Genomic DNA, 17,938 nt, shown 5'->3' on the forward strand with positions numbered 1-17,938 from the left:
ACCTACAGCCGGTTTAAGGTCGATTAACGGACTGATGATTAACTATAGATCAGTGGGCTGACACGTCGCGTTTATTGACCCTCGAGTCACATATATCCGCTCACCCTGCCTATCTACTTCAAACAAATGTCATCGAGAGCGCCAAACACGCATAAAGTAAGCACAACGTTAATGATTGCGAGCTATCCACCCAGGTAAGCGCTAAAACTTGCCCACGCCTGTAAACGTACTTAAAACGAGAAGGCTGTAGCGTGAAACCGCCGACTCAAGACTGCAGGTTGATAACTCAGAGCTGCTGCTTTGGCGGAGCTACGGTACAAGGGGACAGTATGGCTTCGCAACTCTGCTATTCTGTTGTCTTGTTGGCGTTGGTTGTTGCGCTGACCGTGGTGTGGCCTGCGAGCGCTGTCAAGCCGAAAGGTTGGAGAGGAACTAAAGGTGAGTTAGAGTAAAAAGTGTTTTTCTGCATCTACTGGAAACTCTTTGTTTAATTAACGCGATATTTGCTGTCCAGAGATGTAGGTGTTCTGTTTAGCGGGTATCTCTCAGGACTGCGTCAAATGGCGCCAGGCATTCTTTAAGTGTGCGCAAACCGGCGTTAGATACCAAATATCTAAGTAACGAGGGAGAGAGGTCTACTTCTGGAAAAGATAGGAAAAGAATGACGACAGATCAATACCAAACATGATGCCCGCCGGAAGCAGTTCTTTGATCCTTGTAAATATAGGTGTTGTTTTTGTTCACATGTCAGCAAAGTATGCATGATTGTAACATGTTGACCTGTTCAAATATTCATAATGACGTAATCACATTTTTCAACCTTGTTCAAACTTGTAGCCAATACAGCATCGTGGTCGATCGATGCTTCTCGCCCTACACTGACACGTAGCGCACAAACGTACATTGTATTGTAATAATGCTCGTAACTAGGCCGAAATTTGTCTAAAACAATTCATCAGGTGTCCCAGTACTTGTTTTAAGTGCACTAATAACGATGTAATAAGGGGCAGAGTTGCTTGACCTGTGATTAAGTTAATATTTCCATCGATCGGTGAAGGCCGATATACACCCGATATTATAGCCGAGCTACCATACAGTTAAAAAAAATGGATTTTGTTGTGTAACCGTAGGTTTATGACTGGAACATGACGAAAGACGTAAAAAAATTGGCAACTAAACTCATAATCCGAAAATTAATTCTTTATTTTGAAATTCATTGAGTAACCTCAAATCACTGGTCGCTGAGAGGTCGCAGGCCCGAGTGGAAATGCAGTGTGAGGGTTTCCTACTAGTATATGTATAATCATTAGCAACGTCGCTTGAATCGGTTTTACCAAAGTCATAAATGCCCTTCCGAGGGAAAGAGGCACTGCCTGTTAAGCTGATCTACAAATATTTGATGATTCGGCCAAGAGGCTGTCCAGTCGACTTTACCCCGTCCATCTGACCACACCCTGGTGATTTTCCTAGTTGTCATGATCTGAGCAAGCGGACAATGGAATTTAAAAGCGACAATATGTTTTGGTGCATCAAACATCGTAGCACTTGGGGAGAAAAAATGCAAAAACTGCGCTTTATTTGGTTATAACTGTGGGGTTACAGCACTGGAGTGGGGTGGTTTGTCAGAAAAAGATAGTCTGTGTGTGTGTGTGCGTCCGTGCGTACGTTTGTGTGTGTGTTTGTGCGCGCGCGCGCTGAATGCTAGCGCGTGTGTGTTAAGTTGACGAAATCGATCGGAAAACGCAAAATATTTAGCCCTCCCTGACCTTGCCGATCAATGACCATTTCAGCTGGCTGCAGTGCGTCTGAGTACGCATGTACTGACGGGGCGTGTGTCCCAGTGGGGGCCAGGTGTGACGGAAGCGTGGAGTGCGCCGATGGTTCCGACGAGGAGGACTGCACTTACGGTACGTTCCTCTTCAGGCCTCATTGCACTAATAACCAGTTAGCGTGTTTCATTGTTTGTAGTCGTGTGCGTCCGCAAATTGCCATTTCGTCAATGTTTCTGAATTTTTACGAAGACCAATCTCTTTGCCTTTTTAACTTCTTTACCTTTCTAAAGACTGCGAAAAGGAGTTCCAATGTGGAAACGGCCTGTGCAAGCCGACCTCCTGGGTCTGTGATAGAGAGGACGACTGTGGAGACAACACGGACGAAACTAACTGTGAGTTCAAACAATAGTTGTACGTGGACAACAGTGATTTTTGGAGAGAAAAAAATCATTCAAAACACCACAAAGCTGAAAGTATCTAATATATATCTAAAGCATGTGTAGAGGCTATTTTGCTTTATGATTCAGACTCATGGACACTAACTAAATCTCTGTCCAAGAAACTGGATGGTAACTACACCCGTCTGCTCTGAATGTACCCTGGCAGAGTCGTATCAGAAACAAAAAAAATGTACAATGGACTTCTCCCGATCACTAGAACTATCCAGAATAGAAGACTGGCTTTTGTTGGCCACGTAGCACGTCACGAGAAGATGTCCGCCAAAGTTCTTCTCTGGGAACCTGACGCGAAGAGAAAAAGGGGACGACCAAACCTGACACTTAAAAAGTTTTAGAGGAGGAGGTCGGTCTAAAGGGCTACAACCTGCTAGCCGCCATGCTAGATAGAGATGCATTGTTGGACATCGTTAATGGCACCTCATATGGGGATGAACTAAACTGAACCGAACTGAACAGTGATAATATATACAGTTAAAACAAATACGTCATACAAACTATTCTTCAGTAAACCATCTTATTGTGACCAATGGATGAGCATTGAAAGGATGAGACTTTCATTTAGTAAACATTGCGTTTAGACAATTCTGCATCGTTTCGCAAACACAGCCAAATTTGTGGGACGTAATTGAAGTATCCTTCTGTAGGCACCTGTTCCAGTGAGTTTCAGCGCGCATGCGGAGATGGATCCTGCTATCACGTGATTCACCACTGCGATGGCCGTCGCGACTGTAAGGATGGGTCAGATGAGGACAACTGCTTACCAGGTACGCTGCCTGGGTGCATATCGCTTCTGTGTAACGACAACCTTCATGATTCCTTTGGGTACCCATAGACGTCCACAAAAAAACAGGACGGTGTTACGAAGGCGTTGACTATAATGTCTTTGACAGCCGTGTATCAAGATCTGATGCTGCATTAGTTGACCTTGATCTTTAGATTCACGGGTTTCGTTTCAACGTTGTGGTGTAAGGGTATCCGTTGGAGTTGAATTAACACTATTGACGTTGTCCCGAAAGAAGTGAAACACCGAAGTATAAACGAAATCAGCATGGCACAAAAATACCTAATGGAATCTTCTAAAATCGTTGATTCAAGTCCTGACAGCTGCATAAGTAAAACACTCTGAAATGATTTTTCATCGTGATTATTCAATTTGGGAATTCCGACATTGTAGTTTCTATATCAGTCAGGAACACCTGTTGACAAAGAGGTGTTTTAAAGGCTGTCATTTAGAATTTATATGTCTTTTGTACCGTAAACGGAGGAGCAACTGTCTTTAGAGTTAGGGCCCAGTGTAATTCACCACAATCTTAACAATTGTAGTACTGATACCTTTTGCATGATTTCCTTGTCACCTCAGAGTGCATCACTTAAGCTTGTCCCTTGCCTCTAGCCTCCGGCTGTGGCCTGAGAAACATGACTCTCACAAGCGGCCAGTCCAGAATAGTGGGAGGAGACACGGCGAACCGCGGAGCATGGCCATGGCAGGTTGGTGAACATCGGGCTTGAAGTAATGTTCGCCCTTCTTTCCTTCACATACTCTACATTTTCTTCTATCATTGGGATTGCCTACGCATTCGTAGGAATTTCGAAGTACAACCGCCACCGCCCCAAAACACACGAAACTCTGAAAACGAAAGGACTTGCTCAGGAGTCAAAATGAAGAGTTTGGCTTGTTGCACGCGTGTGGAAATCATTTTATCTACTTGGTGATTTTATCTACTATCTAACTGGTGAGTTTTGAAAAAATACAATTGAAGCTTCTTATGATCAATTGTATCTGTTAAAGGTGCAGCTCAAGAGAACATACTTCAACACGCCGTTCTGTGGGGGCACACTGGTGGCTCCGGAGTGGGTGGTGACGGCTGCGCACTGCTTGGATGAGGATCAGTCAGTAGCATTTTTGTTTCAAGGATTCTCTGTTAAGACGGGCTAAATGTAATTGCTTTTCTCGTCGAACTCAACAGATGGGTAGACAATAGCAGACTAGCGGTATTACCACCACATATTTCTCAAAGTGGGCTGGTCATTTTATTATCAATTAATACCTCCTTTGATTATTTGATGATCATCATTGCATCGTTATTTTACTCTATGTACTACTTTGATTTATCATTTATCGATTTTGATCATGTTTGTTTACTAGTAGCTTAGTGGAGGATTTAAATAATTACGTGCTTTTCCCTTCTCCTGAAGGTATTTTATCCATTTGCATTATTTTGCTCCTTGTTTGTTGTGCAAATAAACAAAACAAAATCTATTCTTGATTTATACTTTCCAGTGGTGATACGAGAACCACAACAAAATGAGCAGTCTCACAGGCTTTAAAATGTTAACGGACATTCAGCAACAACGTAGACAGTAGACAAAAAAAGGCAGAACAGTCTATAAAGATTTTGACACACAAGTTGTTTTTTTAGACCAAACGAGTGGCCAACCCTCCAAATCCTCATTGGTAAGCACCACCTGCAGCATCCCGAAGTCGCAGACCCGGATGCTATAGTGTCGTCTGTGCAGAAAGTGTACCTCCACGAAGGGTACGATGACTATACGTCTGACAACGACATAGCTCTTGTGAGGCTCAAGACCAGTACCGACCAGACAAACAGCTTCATCAACTACGCTTGTCTCGAAACCAACGAGACAGCAAGATTCGACGAGAACTCCTACTGCTTCACAACAGGCTGGGGGGACACCTCATCCGGTAGATTCCCTTCTTTTCCTACTTGCCTTAAGGGTTTACAGCTCTCACATATTCACCAAATATTGAGCATTTTTGTTGGCATTCACCCATTTTACGAGATATTGCCGCATCCTCTTTCTTTGGTACGATAGCCTGTGGTTATATTGACACTGCCTTTGGACTAAGGACACATGAGTTCGAATCCAGGCTGTGTACCCAACATACACGATATAGGAAAGGGTTACAGTCATTAGGTCGCGGCCGTGGGCTTCTGAATAATACACTTGTTGAATAATGAGCTAGGGAAATTGTCTTCTCTGCCGCGACCAGTTGAAGACTGGTTCGCAATCACGACCACAACCTATCTCTGTTTTTCTCTACCCTGACCAGGAGGAACACCGCCGGATTTGTTGCAGGAGCTGAAGGTGGCTCTGATCCCGACGGCCGTCTGTAACCGGACCATCTCCAACCAGGGCGGCATGACGGACAACATGTTCTGTGCCGGCTACTGGGAGGGCGGGGGCGACTCCTGTCAGGGGGACTCCGGGGGTCCGGTAGTCTGTGCAGGTGATAGAGTCAACTTTTGAGCTTGTACAACGCATGGTTATTTTCTGTCAACCGAAGTCGGAATCAAATTAGTACGGATAGTAGTCCACTGTGTCATGGACACCATTTGTCATACACTATTACAGAGTTGATGAGATGACCCTGTTGCGTTGCTCAACTGGTCTCACAGTCAGTGAGCATTTTGTTATGATTGGGTGGTTATTTCGAAATTCCGGGGTCAAGACAACTCTGTCCGGACTGCACGTTAGAGGCCCGTTCCTGTAAAAAATATACCTTGCTATTGAAATAGAAAGGAAGCTTGCTGCCCAGTGGGTCCGTGTTTGCCTCGAGACCGAGAGTTCGCGGGTTCAAAGCCGGCTGCCGTGTTGCCGATCTTGTGACCTTGGAAAAGGCACGATTTCCTCACTTTACTCAGGTGAAAATGAGGATAGGACGGATAGGACATTAAATGAAGGTCCCGAGGCTGGGGAGAGCCATACCCCGAGCACGTGAAAGAACCTGCGATGTGAGCGGATCAAACCATTCCGGCCAAAATGGGGTATGGAATTGCCCGAGCAGCCTCGTAACCACTGCTTCGCCTATTGAGTCAGTGAAGTCAAGCTTGCTTAAGCTTGATGTTTCTGACTTAGGTAGAAGAGATGCTGCTACAGTTATCACTATGGGTCGCTCTTCATCTTCATGAACGAACCTGATTAAAAAAAGGCTACCGTGGCATACTCACCCCAGACTGTCCTGCATGCAAGCAACACATGGTATACGTAGTGGTCCCTTTGGTCGAAGAGCCCAGACAACGCCGGGACACCCCTTTCTAATGAGGGTATGCATGGGGGGGGGGGGTCTTGGTAACGCTTAACGGTGAATTCAGGAGGCCCGGTAACGGTTAACGGTAAATTCAGGAGGCCCGGTAACGCTTAACGGTAAATTCAGAAGGAGTAACAAACATATGACGCATTCCTATTCATACAACGCTAGAGTATTTATATCAATGGGAAAAAATATCCGACTAATGACAGAGCAAAAGGTGCCCAGAACCCAGAGGAATGACAGGGACATCCATGACATCTGTAAACTGACGGAGGCAGAGTTCCCGGCCCGCCACAGAGACGGCGGCAGCAAATTTCTTATGGGGGGGATTTAACTTTTGTTTCAGCACATGGAGCGCCGAAGGCACGACGCATCCCAGGGGGGTCCGGGGGTATGCTCCTCCGGAAAAATTTTAAAATCAAGACCCTCTTAAATGCTGTTTCCTGCATTTTCGGCAAATTTTGCCGACTGACTAAGCTAGGTTGATTTTGACATTTTCATCAAATTACACAATGATTATAGCTTTGGCCTCCACCCCCAGAGCCCCCGACATATTTTACCATTTCGAGCTCGGAAGGCACGAGACGTTAAATTAAAATCTGGACCGTCTGAAACGCCATTTACTGCATTTTGAAGGACACATTTTGCTGTAAGACGAAGCTAGATTAAATGACATTTTATTAGAGAGAAAAGTTTTTTGTGCCTACCCACGCCCCTAGCATATTTTCACCATGTCATCGTGAGCGCCAAAGGCGCCAGCCGTCGCAAGGAAGGTCCGGCGAAACCTAATTTTTTGCATTCTAGGCGTACTTTTTGCCCGAAACTAAGCTAAGTTTACACTGAAATCTGTATGAGTGATAAAGTTTTTGAGGGTGACGCTTCCGCAACATATTTTACCCTGTCCAGAGCCGGAGGCCGGGAGGCTCGGAGAAAATTTTGAAATCTGGACCCATTGAAACGACTTTTCCTGCATTTTCAGGGGTTCTATCTGGCATTTGACTTCGTGTGTATAACGGGTTACGAAGAATTTCTTGGTAACGCTTAACGGTGAATTCGGGATAACAAATAACGGTTAACGTTGAATTAAAACGACCAATAACGCTTCACGAAGAATATACCGATAACGATTAACGTTAAATTAGTTAGGGTCGGTAACGATTAACGGTGAATTAAAATGGCTCGTAACGCTTAACGGAAAAAGGCATGCAGACCCTCTCTAATGACATATACACAGGAAGTGATTTTTTTTAAAGTCAAGCAAGAAATATTAAACAGATTTTGTACCATTATTCCACTACAGGAGCTGACGGCCGCTGGTATCTGACGGGCGTCACCAGCTGGGGGTACGGATGTGCTAACAGGTACCAGCCTGGGGTAAAGACCAAGGTCTCCAATTACATCGACTGGCTGGACAATAAGATTTTAACCGGTGGTCAAGTCGGTAAGTTGCATTCACATTTACCCAAGCCTCGCCTGTGACTGCTAGATTGTACATGTTCGTATCTACTTATGTGAAAAGCTGTCACTGAAAATTAATCATTTGATACAGTGTTGAAAAAATCAAGCAGGCTGCATCTTAAGAAAACTTGATGTTACCTGTCATCTGGTACAGCTTGTTCGGAGAACACCACAGTCACCTGCGGAGACGGCAGCTGCTTCCCTGCAGACTACAGGTGTGACGGGTACGAGGACTGCAGCGACGGGGCGGACGAGATCGGTTGCCGTGAGTGACAAACCTTATCCACGTGTAGGATATTGGAGTCTTTTACCAACTGACCAATGAACTCACCTGCGTACGTTTCGATGTCCATCAGATGTCTTCTCAGAGCTTCTAACTGCAGTGCTGCTTCTCATCGTTATATCTAGCCGACGTATGTGGTGCTTTTGCGGCGAGAACACAATCCCAAACGTGGCTAAGTTTGTATCCCCTCAGCGGGACTCTGGCATGCATATAAACGTAAGCAATTGAGAGACATTACTTGTTGTGTATACGAAAACTGCAATACCCTATTTTCTACAAAGCTGATGAAATTATTTTAGGATATTTACCCATGTGTTATTTTACGTTTTCACCTAGAGATTACGTTCATTTGAAAACCACATCACCTGAAGATGCCTCAGTAACAAATAACCATCTGATAACCATCTGACAAGTGTTTAGTTATTACTTGTTCCCAGCATGGCACTAAAACTGATACCTCTCCTTCGGATAACAGCGTTTTTTATGCCATGTACCCATGTCACTTCAGCCACACTTGGACCACCCTGTGCCCTGTACTGTAACAACAACACCAAGTGCATCCCTGACCAGTGGCTTTGTGACTATTACGCCGACTGTGACGACCTTTCAGATGAACAGAATTGTGGTACGTTGACCACTTCATCTCCAAAATGTAGACTAAAAGAATATCTGAACACGTAGATATCTACTGTAGAAATCTGAGTTATCTGTAGAAATGATGTTGAAACTGTAAAACAATACTGCGCCCTTGAGAATGTGAGTTGAAAGAGTATCTACTCCCTTTTTCAGACTGCAACGACGCGTTCACGTGTGACAACGGTATCTGTGTCCTACCAGAGTACCGATGTGACGGAATCAACCATTGTGGAGACGGGAGTGACGAAAGTTACTGTGAGTGGAGACAAATACCTTTTCTACAATCAAAACCTGCTCGGGCCAAAGTACTATACAGCCAAAATACTTGTGAGGGAAAGAAGCTGCGTTATCCAGAAAGACGAAGCAACGTGATTTACCCTGTAGAGTAGCTAAGCTAACATGGGCTACGCTGAAAAGCACTTACTCAACCAACTGGACATGATTTTGGAAACGGTCAAACGTTTCAGGTAATGTTACTATCTACTACATCTCGTTAGTGACACGTATCCTACTACCTGAATATCTACCCTTCATCGAGATAACATGGGATAATGAAAAGGGTAACTGGTATTCTAGAGTACAAATAAGATTGAACAATTCCGAATAATTCTTTGATAATAAAATGTTTTTTACATGTACTACAGCGTACAACCTATTTTTGTCTCTTGTTCAGGCCCTTGTGATGATGGTTACTTCAGCTGTGACAGATGCATCCCATCGTGGTGGGTGTGCGACGACGACGACGACTGCTCAGACTCTTGTAAAATCAAATCTTGTAAAATCACAAGACTAAAAACAATTCTGTTTATTTGTGTTTACAGGCTCCACAGCAGCCCCAATAGCCACCTCATCAGCTACCACCACAGAGACCACACCTATGGATTTGACGACTGAAGCAACAACTGCCATACCATTGACGCCAACTATGCCCATGACCACCGGGAAAGATGCTGTCTCTACAAGTAAACTGCCTGCATCGACTAGAGGTAAGCATATATCTACTAACCTGTATATCAACAGACAGACTATGCTAATGTATTAAGATGAATACAGATTTGAATATTTATTCTGGATGTAGTGGGAAAAGCCACGTGAAACGTAGATAGATGTATCCCGACAAATGGGCTGTGTAGCGATGAATACATGTATCACCATCTGTCATCTTTACAATTAAGTATAGATGCCAGGGTTATGTGACTGCGGTTCCTCGATCTCTTCTTGATGTTTGACCAAAGCAAATATTACAATCTACTATATCGTAGTCTATAGTCGTAATATGTAGGTGGCGTCGTCGATGAGCTAATCAATGTCAGATGCCATTGTGGCTATTTGATTGTCAAATAAACATGATAATTTTCATACTAGTGATACAGTCGCTGAATCAATTACGGGGCTGAGTAATTGCCAAGTACGCTTTCTATCTCCCATACTGTTTTGATTCTGTCGTGTGCATCAGCTCCCATGGCGGTGGTTGAGATGGAGGTGACCCTCTCCAGTCCAACGTTCACGGCGGATCTGCAGGACAACAGCACTGAAGCGTTCCAGACACTGTCAGCACAAGTCATCGCAGCCGTAAGCAGCTCTTACATTAGCACATTTCCAGAATTGCCATACTTTCCTTTGCTGGGACGCTTTTTAAAGTAGCTAGATGTAGATCTTTGAAACGTAAATGTACGATAATTTTTTTCCAGATGAACTCTGTGTACCAAGACTATCCTGGCTTCGAAGGCGTTACTGTCCAAGGATTTAGGTACGGTCAAAATACAAGTGGCCATTCATACTATTCATCAAACTTTGTGATGTATGAGGTTCTCTGTACGCAAACGTCTCGTGTTGTCACTGACACAACAGGGTTGGTCTGTAATAGCAAATCTGCCAATCAACCACGGTAAAGAGCTAAAGGTGGTTAGGTAACATTTACAGACATTTCAAAATGTGGTAGGCTGATTAACTTAATCTAATGATTTGATGGAAACAACCGTCGTTAAGACGAAAGTCGTAATACACAATACTAGCGTATACTCACGTCTGATTACAGGTCAGGAAGTGTGGTTGCTGATGTCAACGTGCTCATCGATAGCCAAGAGGAGGCAGAAATGCCCCTAGCGGTGGCCAGCGTACTGCAGGCAGCTGTAACTAATGGTAACGGCGTGGTCGGGGATGTGGAAGTCGGTGGAGTTGCTGTCAGGGAAAATGGTAAATTTCTCAATTTTAATACAAGGTCAAAGTCAACTGTTGGTGAGGCACTTTGAACGTAACCTATGCACATAGTAATTTCATGGGAGTGATGATAATGGAATAGAAGTCATAATTATTTCCTTCTACTTTACCTCGAATTTGGCAGGTGTAACAGTAGAAGTGGTGGTGTGCAGTGCTAGTTGCCATGACGACATGGCGTGTGTCTCCAGCGGAGGGGAGTGTCGGTCCTTCTGTACGTCCAACACGGAGTACTGTCTGAACGGGGGGACCTGTCAGGACGGGAACCCGGTCCTGGAGTGCAGGTCAGGCTAATTATAATAATCACGAATGTGATCAACATAATAGTTGCACTGAAAATGGAAAAGTGGTGTTGGATATCGCATTACATGTGTCCTATGTCATCTTGATCGATTGGATATTTTTAAAGATGTTGCAGTTCTAAACCAGGCGCACATCCAAGTCAGAATTATCCAATACCATCCGCCCAAAATGCTTAAAATATCCCTTTGCGCTGCACGAGAATCAAAGCTATGACAAAGAATACGCATTTCATGTGAAGATTAGTAACTTGTAAGCAATGTCATGTTGCCATGTCATGTAATCAGCATCCGTCCACCATGTTGCCAATGATCATGACTTATGTTCTATTCCATCAGATGTCCCTCGGATGTAGTTACAGTATATCAGTACTCAGGACCACGCTGCCAGAATGAAGGTGATCAATCTCAACAGTCTTACATTAAGTCTAAGTCGTTATTCCACCATTTCAGATAAAGTTGATAAACTTGCTTTAGGACTCAAAACATGTTTCAGAAATTTCCCCTTCACCAAACAAAATTTTTTATTCTTTTCATCAATCCAGGACTAAGTGTGTTCATCATTGCCATGATTGCTGTCGCGTGTGCTCTGGTCTTTATCGTTGCTGTCGGCCTTGCTGTTCGGTGTTGGCCTCGGGGGAAACCCAAAACTTCGTGAGTCCGACTTCTTTTTAAACCTTGTCTGTAAAATTAATGTGCTTGGTCTTCATTCTAAGCCATTCTCTGTTGGAAACAGTCGTTCACTTATTATGTTACTAGTAGATACAGGCCAGATAGGGCATCCGATGTCAACTAGCACCACCTATTGATACAAACACGACACCTTGCAGGGCTTTTGCTCTCGACATAATTTTAAACAGAAAGAGACCGAGGTTGCAATCATCAACGTTGTGTCCTTTTCATTTGTATTTTTCAGTAACAGCGATGCACAAGCAGTGTTGGAGAGTGCAGAATCTAAGCAGAATGGTGTCCCGATGGAGAACAAGGGAATAGACAACGCTGCCGCCAACATCCAAGAGAACGGGACGGCAGCGGGATATGAGAAAGCTGTTGCTCAGCAATATGAGGAGGATTCTTGGTTATAACATGGCCACTTTGCAGTTTATACGTTTTAGACCACTGCTACTATTCATATGTGATGCAAACTCATTGTTAGAAAGACAATATCCAATTTTATTATGCTAATTTAACAAGCTAATGAATTCCAAATGAAAAATAATATTAAAACTTACATGTTAATCTACCAAGTTAATAAACTATCATGTATGCCATTTCACCAGTTAAAATGTTATGTGCTGATTAAATCCGCATCCGAGAAAACTTGCTATAAAAATGCAATGTAACTAACAAGCAACATATGTTAGTAGGCGCCCGGTTCTATACAACGTAATGTTCCCTATTAGGAAATAGAGCACTTTCTCCTTGTGAGCACATTATGATTATTGCTTAACACTTTATAAGATTGAACATATATCCGGGTCATTATAAACCCAAAACAATGATAAGAATGGAATGTTTGTCTTCAGTTAGCAATACAGTGTTGAGAGTCTTTTCAAATCTTTCTTTGTCCATTTATCTATGGCTATTTTATGAGGTGGAGAAGCATCTTGTAAAGTCTAGTGTCTTAAATGCTATCCTTGCTTACTTCCTCTCTCTCTCTCTCTAACAGTAGTAGAGCAGAATATAAAATACCAAAACTATGACTTATGCAAACTGTCAAATGGAATATAGCATGCCATAGCTACCTAACATCATGTTCATGTTAATGCAGTTTCATGAAATGCTCAGAAATACAACGCAGGCATGTAATGGAAAGTACAATCTGAAATACAAGGCCTTAAGTTGATAGCATCTTCCAACAAACCCTTTCTAAATTTAGAGAGATCAGTGCAAACCGTTTCACACCTCGCCAGTGTTTCTAGTAACGGTGGAAATTGGTCAAGAGCCTAAAGTGCAAATTTATGTTGATTTTATCTAATAAAAATGAAAAAGTGTTTTAAAAACTTCCCTATCCCTCAAGATCTCACTGGTGATACAGTCAGTATTACATGTAGAGACTTCTTCCATTATGTTCTAGCGTCTCAGACGTCTCCATCATCACTTACACATCCATCCATTAGAATTGTCCTCATCACTTTGTCTGATAAGTCTACCTCATTGTCATTCCCATTTATAAAGTGTTAAAAAAAACTTCTCATTTGATTTGTTTTAAGACTTTATCATTGGTCCTAGTGTCTCAGCTGTTATAATTGTCATGCCCACTCTCACTGTCATTGCTACCGTCATCAGTCACCCTTCATCTGATAAGCCACCCACACTATCACTGTCATCTGAGATTCCGCTTCCAGATGACTCTGAGGAACTGCTCAGTATATCCAGTTCATCGTATGCATCTGGATCTCCAAGGCACATTGGAATCATCCTTGTTGTCAAGCAATCCGTCCTACTCCTAGAATCCAACCATTCTTCCAAGGGGGGAATAAGCAGGGCCTCAACTTCCAGATCCTGCCAATGATCTGTCTCTGGCTGGTACTGGTAAATGGTAGGCGAGATCCATTGCTCTTGATGATTGTGATGTCTATATATAGTGAGGAGGTACATAGTCTCTCCATATTCCATCAGCATTGCCATGTCGAAGTAAAAAGTCGTAGTCTCGGACAACTTCCACTCACCATTTGAAGGGTTGTACACTTCTACACCACTTTCGTCGTTGGAGTCTACACAATAGATGCTCCCTTGATACGTGATGGCCTGAGGACGCAGTGGTGGTTTAAGCATGTCGGCTATCTTGCTCCACTTGTTCTCTGTGGTACTGAAGCAGTAGCAGCCTTCCTTACTAATGACATAGATGCTGTCATCAAGAGTCACTGCACAGATTTCTGAGGACATGGACTGAGGGATGGCTGGTACGGAGGTCCACTCATCACAACTTGGGTCATACCTCTCCACTGTTTCCTTAGTTTCATCACCACCAATGGCATAGATGTAGCCCTTCAGATACACAAGACTACACCTGGGGATGACAGGAAAACACAAATACACATGTGGTATTGAACTGTGTATCACTCACTACTGGGCCTTCGACACCTACATATTGTTCCTAACACAGAAAAACCTTGTTGTCCATTACCCTAAAGAACTTAAGCTAGCTAGGATCTTGAGGAAGCTATAAAGTCATCTAATGAATTTGGCTAATGTAAACAATCATTCACATTGCAGTTCACTGGCTTTCCATGCTCTGACTGGTAGTGTGAGAAGTTGGCCATTGAACAGTTCTACAGAGCCAAAGTATTTATGGTTTCTTAGACTACCTCACATAAATATCAAAGCTTATTCATTCGTTAGAAAGACATTTTCAAGATACAAACATAGATGCAATTATACACTTCCATTGACTTTGACAGGGCTGATTTGGAATTTGAGCAAAAGGTTAGTCTTCCAAAACTAAAAAGTTGCAGACAACATTGCCTTGATTTGTTTAAACTTTGTTACAATTACAAAGGCCATTCTGCAAGGTTTGATAATGTTTCCTTAAAAACCACTAGAGAAAAATATTTGAATATCTCAACCAGTATTATGCTGATCTTTCCCTGTCATTGTTTTTCAGCTTCTAGACAGTCTTAATTTTTATATGTAGTTATTGGGCTAAAAATGCCAACAAGATCAATGGGGAACAATTACTTCCTGCCATTCCCAGGGTATGCTGGCACCTGGCTTAAGTTTAAGGCTTGAGAGAGTAGAAGCACATACCTGGCTCTAGGTGAAATCATCTCACACCTTGGTTCCCAGGTGTTTGTCAGGTGGTTATACTGGTAAAATGTAGTCTGTCTGCTGTACTGACTAACCCCTCTGCAGATGTACCCTGCCAGGTACAGCTCATCATCAGGAGTGGCTGTCACAGAGATGCTCTCTAGGTGCTCAGGAATATCCATTGTGTGCAGTCTACCTGTGGATGGGTCATAGCAAGGAGCGACCCGGTGGAAATCCTGATCCGAGATACTATAACCTTCTTTTAATAGTCTTGGGAAAATCTGCATTTCAGTTCGTGTCTGTCCCTGACGCAGGGTTGTGATGTCACTGTAAGCCAACTTGCAGTCTGTTGGCAGGCACTTACTCTCAAGTTCCACAAGTTGGTTTGAGCTGATGAAGGATTGACGGAAGCATCTGCACAGAGCAGGAAGGTGCTGCAAGCGTTTTTCTTTGTCAAACTCAACCCATCTTAGAGCAGCTTGCACAATGTTGTCTTCTGAGTCTGTAATTAAATCTTCCCTATTGAGCAGTGACTGTAGCAGGAGAAGTGGCACCTGGAGAAAGGCTGGTTCTAGCACCACCTGGTTGAACCTGGGGAAAATACATGTCCAACTTCAATGTTTAGATACATATATCATGAATTAATTTTTCAAAGTTAGTGCTGATAGATACAGCAAATAAAACAAATATATTTGTGTTGTAATATGTGTAAGGCCACAACGCCTTAATTTTTATGGATGGCCCGGAATCCTCTGGAGACAACAAAACTATTGCGCACGGACAAAAAAAGACAGATTCAGCACAAATCAGCACAAATAAAAAGTGCTGCTTAACCACAGGGCTAAACATCCAGATGGCCATCCCATTCACTCCCTGGCTTGGTTTCTCTCATGTTCACCTCCAGTAAGACTGTAAAAGACAATCGTCGCCATTTCAATCATGTTTGTATTGCCATTCTTGTTTAAAGAGGGAACAGGGGCACAGTGGTCCCATGCCCTGACCATGTGCCCCCTATCCTGCAGAGCAGGTCCTCTGGTAAGCATGAAATTCTGATTGATATGGGGTGATGAGATCAGGGTTTTTTTTTAGAACAGGCGAAAATCAATGTGTGCGCGGAGGTCATCGATAAAGTTAAGCCAGTGTGGTCTAATGTGTGTAATAGGCATTGAACTCACCTGAATGCAATGTACTTCCCACTGGCCTCCTGTAGGCCGACGTCCCCCAGCATGTCAGCATACATCATCACATCTGCACAGTTGGACACGTCCAGATGGTCCTTCATGTACTCTGCTGCCCTACGATCTACAAAAGCAATCTGAAAGCCGCAAACATGGTTACACTGACAGACCATTTTGCTATCATCAGTTTATTACACCTTTGGCTTAATCAGGTTGAACTCCTTACCTGCAACAGTTTGGCTGCAGACATCACAGCCTGGACCTGGTCTGGCTCCATCTTAAGGCGTCCAGTGTAGGCGTAGTCCAGAAGGGTTGCCATGGCTACCTTGCTCATTTCCTGAATAGTGACCCTTTCCTGTTTGGCCTCTGCATAGCCTGTGGTGAACATGCTACGGAAGTAGGGACTGCACGATGCCAGGACAGCACGATGGCAGGGGAAACTGTAGGAGGAAGATACCGTTTCATTCTACTGCACTAAGTAGGGTAACGGTTATCCTGTTGCGCGCGTTGCCCATTATCTTAAGTATCATTCCCGGTTTGGTGAGGTCTAATCAAGTAGTTAGCGATACGATTTATCAATAACTAAATTAAAGCACATTTTCAAACACACTTGGCTCGCGATCTTTTAGAGTTACGTTACAAACAGTCAGCGATGGATCGAAATGCCCCCCTCCCCCATGTTGTCCCACCTCACCTTCTCCCTTCCACCTCCAGAACAACGTCAGTCAGCTCTGCCCGCTCCCTCATGGTGTTAAGTTCACAAAGAACATCACTACGGTACCTATGGTTTCTTATGTCCATGATTAGCAGCGTTTTGTGAGCCAAGATCGAAGAAGTGTTTGAATGAATTCGTGAGAATCGTTTGGATGGTTCGTGGGTAACGTTACACAAAGTAAAAGAAAGCAGAGCCTCGCGCCTCGGATGCTGTCAACTTTGAACTTTGACCCATATTGATACCTTATTCTCCATATAGTGCTATTTCTATTTGTCAGGCCTGTTTGCGATGGCCGAGCCACGACAGGATAGCAAAATACAGTAGTGATTTCTTGATGTGATACCAAAGTAATTCTTTAGAAGATTGCAGCAAAATATCATACAGTTGTTTTTAACAGTTAACGTTAATGTACTTATAGCCACAATATCTGCTTTGTTTTTTAGGTGGGTAAGTGAAACATTCGGTGACTTCTGGCACCGATAATTTACCCGAAGGGTATTCTAGTGCTCATGTACCATCAAAGTGATGATCAATCAGCCGAGACGGGGGCCCGATACCGATTGCCGGGCACCTTTGACTCCTCACTGGCATCACAGTCCAACTTGAGAAGGACCAAAGTATATCGAAAACTTGTTCCTAGGCGCTTTACTTTGTGTCTTCCGGGGCTGCAGATCGAGGATATAAAGAACGTTATATAAAGAACGTTATGGGGGTCGGAGACGCCCGGAAGGAGCGGATGAACCGGGCAACCCACCCATGATGATGATGATACTTTGTGTACGGAGTACAAAATTTTTACATCAATACAACGTTGAGAAGCCAATGTGCTGATTTCGCCTGCTTAATCACTCTCCTAATTCCCACCTTAAACCCATCACCTCCCACACACTCTGCTACTTTCCCACTCACAGAATTTAGTGCGCGCTAAATCTAATATATCAGCTAGTCCGTTGTGATTAAAGACAATTAACCATAGTCCTCAGCATAAAGCCAACGTCCAAGACGTGCGTTGTTGACCAAAGACGTTTCGAAGGATTTAAGACCACGTTAAACAGCCTCATTACTCATTGGGTACCTACTGGCTGGCAAAATTTGTAGTAGTAGTAGTAGTTAGTGGC

The 17,938-nt window shown here is 43.5% G+C and overlaps 3 protein-coding genes across 3 annotated transcripts; 2 read left to right on the forward strand and 1 right to left on the reverse strand.

Annotated features, from left to right (window-relative positions):
* Nucleotides 1–122: 122 nt before the first annotated feature.
* LOC118409130 (serine protease nudel-like) lies at nucleotides 123–10,913 on the forward strand. Its single transcript, XM_035809998.1, has 16 exons — nucleotides 123–438; nucleotides 1,791–1,907; nucleotides 2,063–2,164; nucleotides 2,875–2,994; nucleotides 3,624–3,718; nucleotides 4,020–4,120; nucleotides 4,651–4,934; nucleotides 5,304–5,480; nucleotides 7,585–7,725; nucleotides 7,897–8,007; nucleotides 8,534–8,650; nucleotides 8,815–8,916; nucleotides 9,483–9,647; nucleotides 10,118–10,233; nucleotides 10,353–10,411; nucleotides 10,700–10,913. Exons 1-16 carry the CDS (start codon nucleotides 330–332, stop codon nucleotides 10,911–10,913), a joined length of 2,130 nt encoding a protein of 709 aa, XP_035665891.1. The 5' UTR covers nucleotides 123–329.
* Nucleotides 10,914–11,010: 97 nt separating this feature from the next.
* Nucleotides 11,011–12,373, forward strand: LOC118407608. Its single transcript, XM_035808111.1, has 4 exons — nucleotides 11,011–11,162; nucleotides 11,517–11,575; nucleotides 11,723–11,831; nucleotides 12,094–12,373. The coding sequence occupies exons 1-4, from the start codon at nucleotides 11,053–11,055 to the stop codon at nucleotides 12,260–12,262; spliced, it is 447 nt and encodes a 148-aa protein (XP_035664004.1). The 5' UTR covers nucleotides 11,011–11,052; the 3' UTR covers nucleotides 12,263–12,373.
* Nucleotides 12,374–13,451: 1,078 nt separating this feature from the next.
* On the reverse strand, nucleotides 13,452–16,978 carry LOC118407589 (kelch repeat and BTB domain-containing protein 8-like). Its single transcript, XM_035808087.1, has 5 exons — nucleotides 16,800–16,978; nucleotides 16,332–16,545; nucleotides 16,103–16,242; nucleotides 14,928–15,518; nucleotides 13,452–14,190 (listed from the first exon to the last, which is right to left on the reverse strand). The coding sequence occupies exons 1-5, from the start codon at nucleotides 16,904–16,906 to the stop codon at nucleotides 13,467–13,469; spliced, it is 1,776 nt and encodes a 591-aa protein (XP_035663980.1). The 5' UTR covers nucleotides 16,907–16,978; the 3' UTR covers nucleotides 13,452–13,466.
* Between the last annotated feature and the right edge of the window lie 960 nt (nucleotides 16,979–17,938).

Source organism: Branchiostoma floridae, chromosome 2 (genome assembly GCF_000003815.2).
Source record: "Branchiostoma floridae strain S238N-H82 chromosome 2, Bfl_VNyyK, whole genome shotgun sequence".
NCBI lineage: Eukaryota > Metazoa > Chordata > Leptocardii > Amphioxiformes > Branchiostomatidae > Branchiostoma > Branchiostoma floridae.

Coding starts and splice junctions, on each gene's coding strand:
- LOC118409130 (XM_035809998.1), top strand. CDS start 330: ATGGCTTCGCAACTCTGCTATTCTGTTGTCTTGTTGGCGTTGGTTGTT. Junction 8,008..8,533: donor GGCGGACGAGATCGGTTGCC/GTGAGTGACAAA, acceptor ATGTCACTTCAG/CCACACTTGGACCACCCTGT. Junction 9,648..10,117: donor ACTGCCTGCATCGACTAGAG/GTAAGCATATAT, acceptor CGTGTGCATCAG/CTCCCATGGCGGTGGTTGAG.
- LOC118407608 (XM_035808111.1), top strand. CDS start 11,053: ATGGCGTGTGTCTCCAGCGGAGGGGAGTGTCGGTCCTTCTGTACGTCC. Junction 11,163..11,516: donor AACCCGGTCCTGGAGTGCAG/GTCAGGCTAATT, acceptor CTATTCCATCAG/ATGTCCCTCGGATGTAGTTA. Junction 11,576..11,722: donor ACCACGCTGCCAGAATGAAG/GTGATCAATCTC, acceptor TCATCAATCCAG/GACTAAGTGTGTTCATCATT.
- LOC118407589 (XM_035808087.1), bottom strand. CDS start 16,906: ATGGACATAAGAAACCATAGGTACCGTAGTGATGTTCTTTGTGAACTT. Junction 16,243..16,331: donor CTGCAGCCAAACTGTTGCAG/GTAAGGAGTTCA, acceptor TGCGGCTTTCAG/ATTGCTTTTGTAGATCGTAG. Junction 15,519..16,102: donor GGGAAGTACATTGCATTCAG/GTGAGTTCAATG, acceptor TATTTTCCCCAG/GTTCAACCAGGTGGTGCTAG.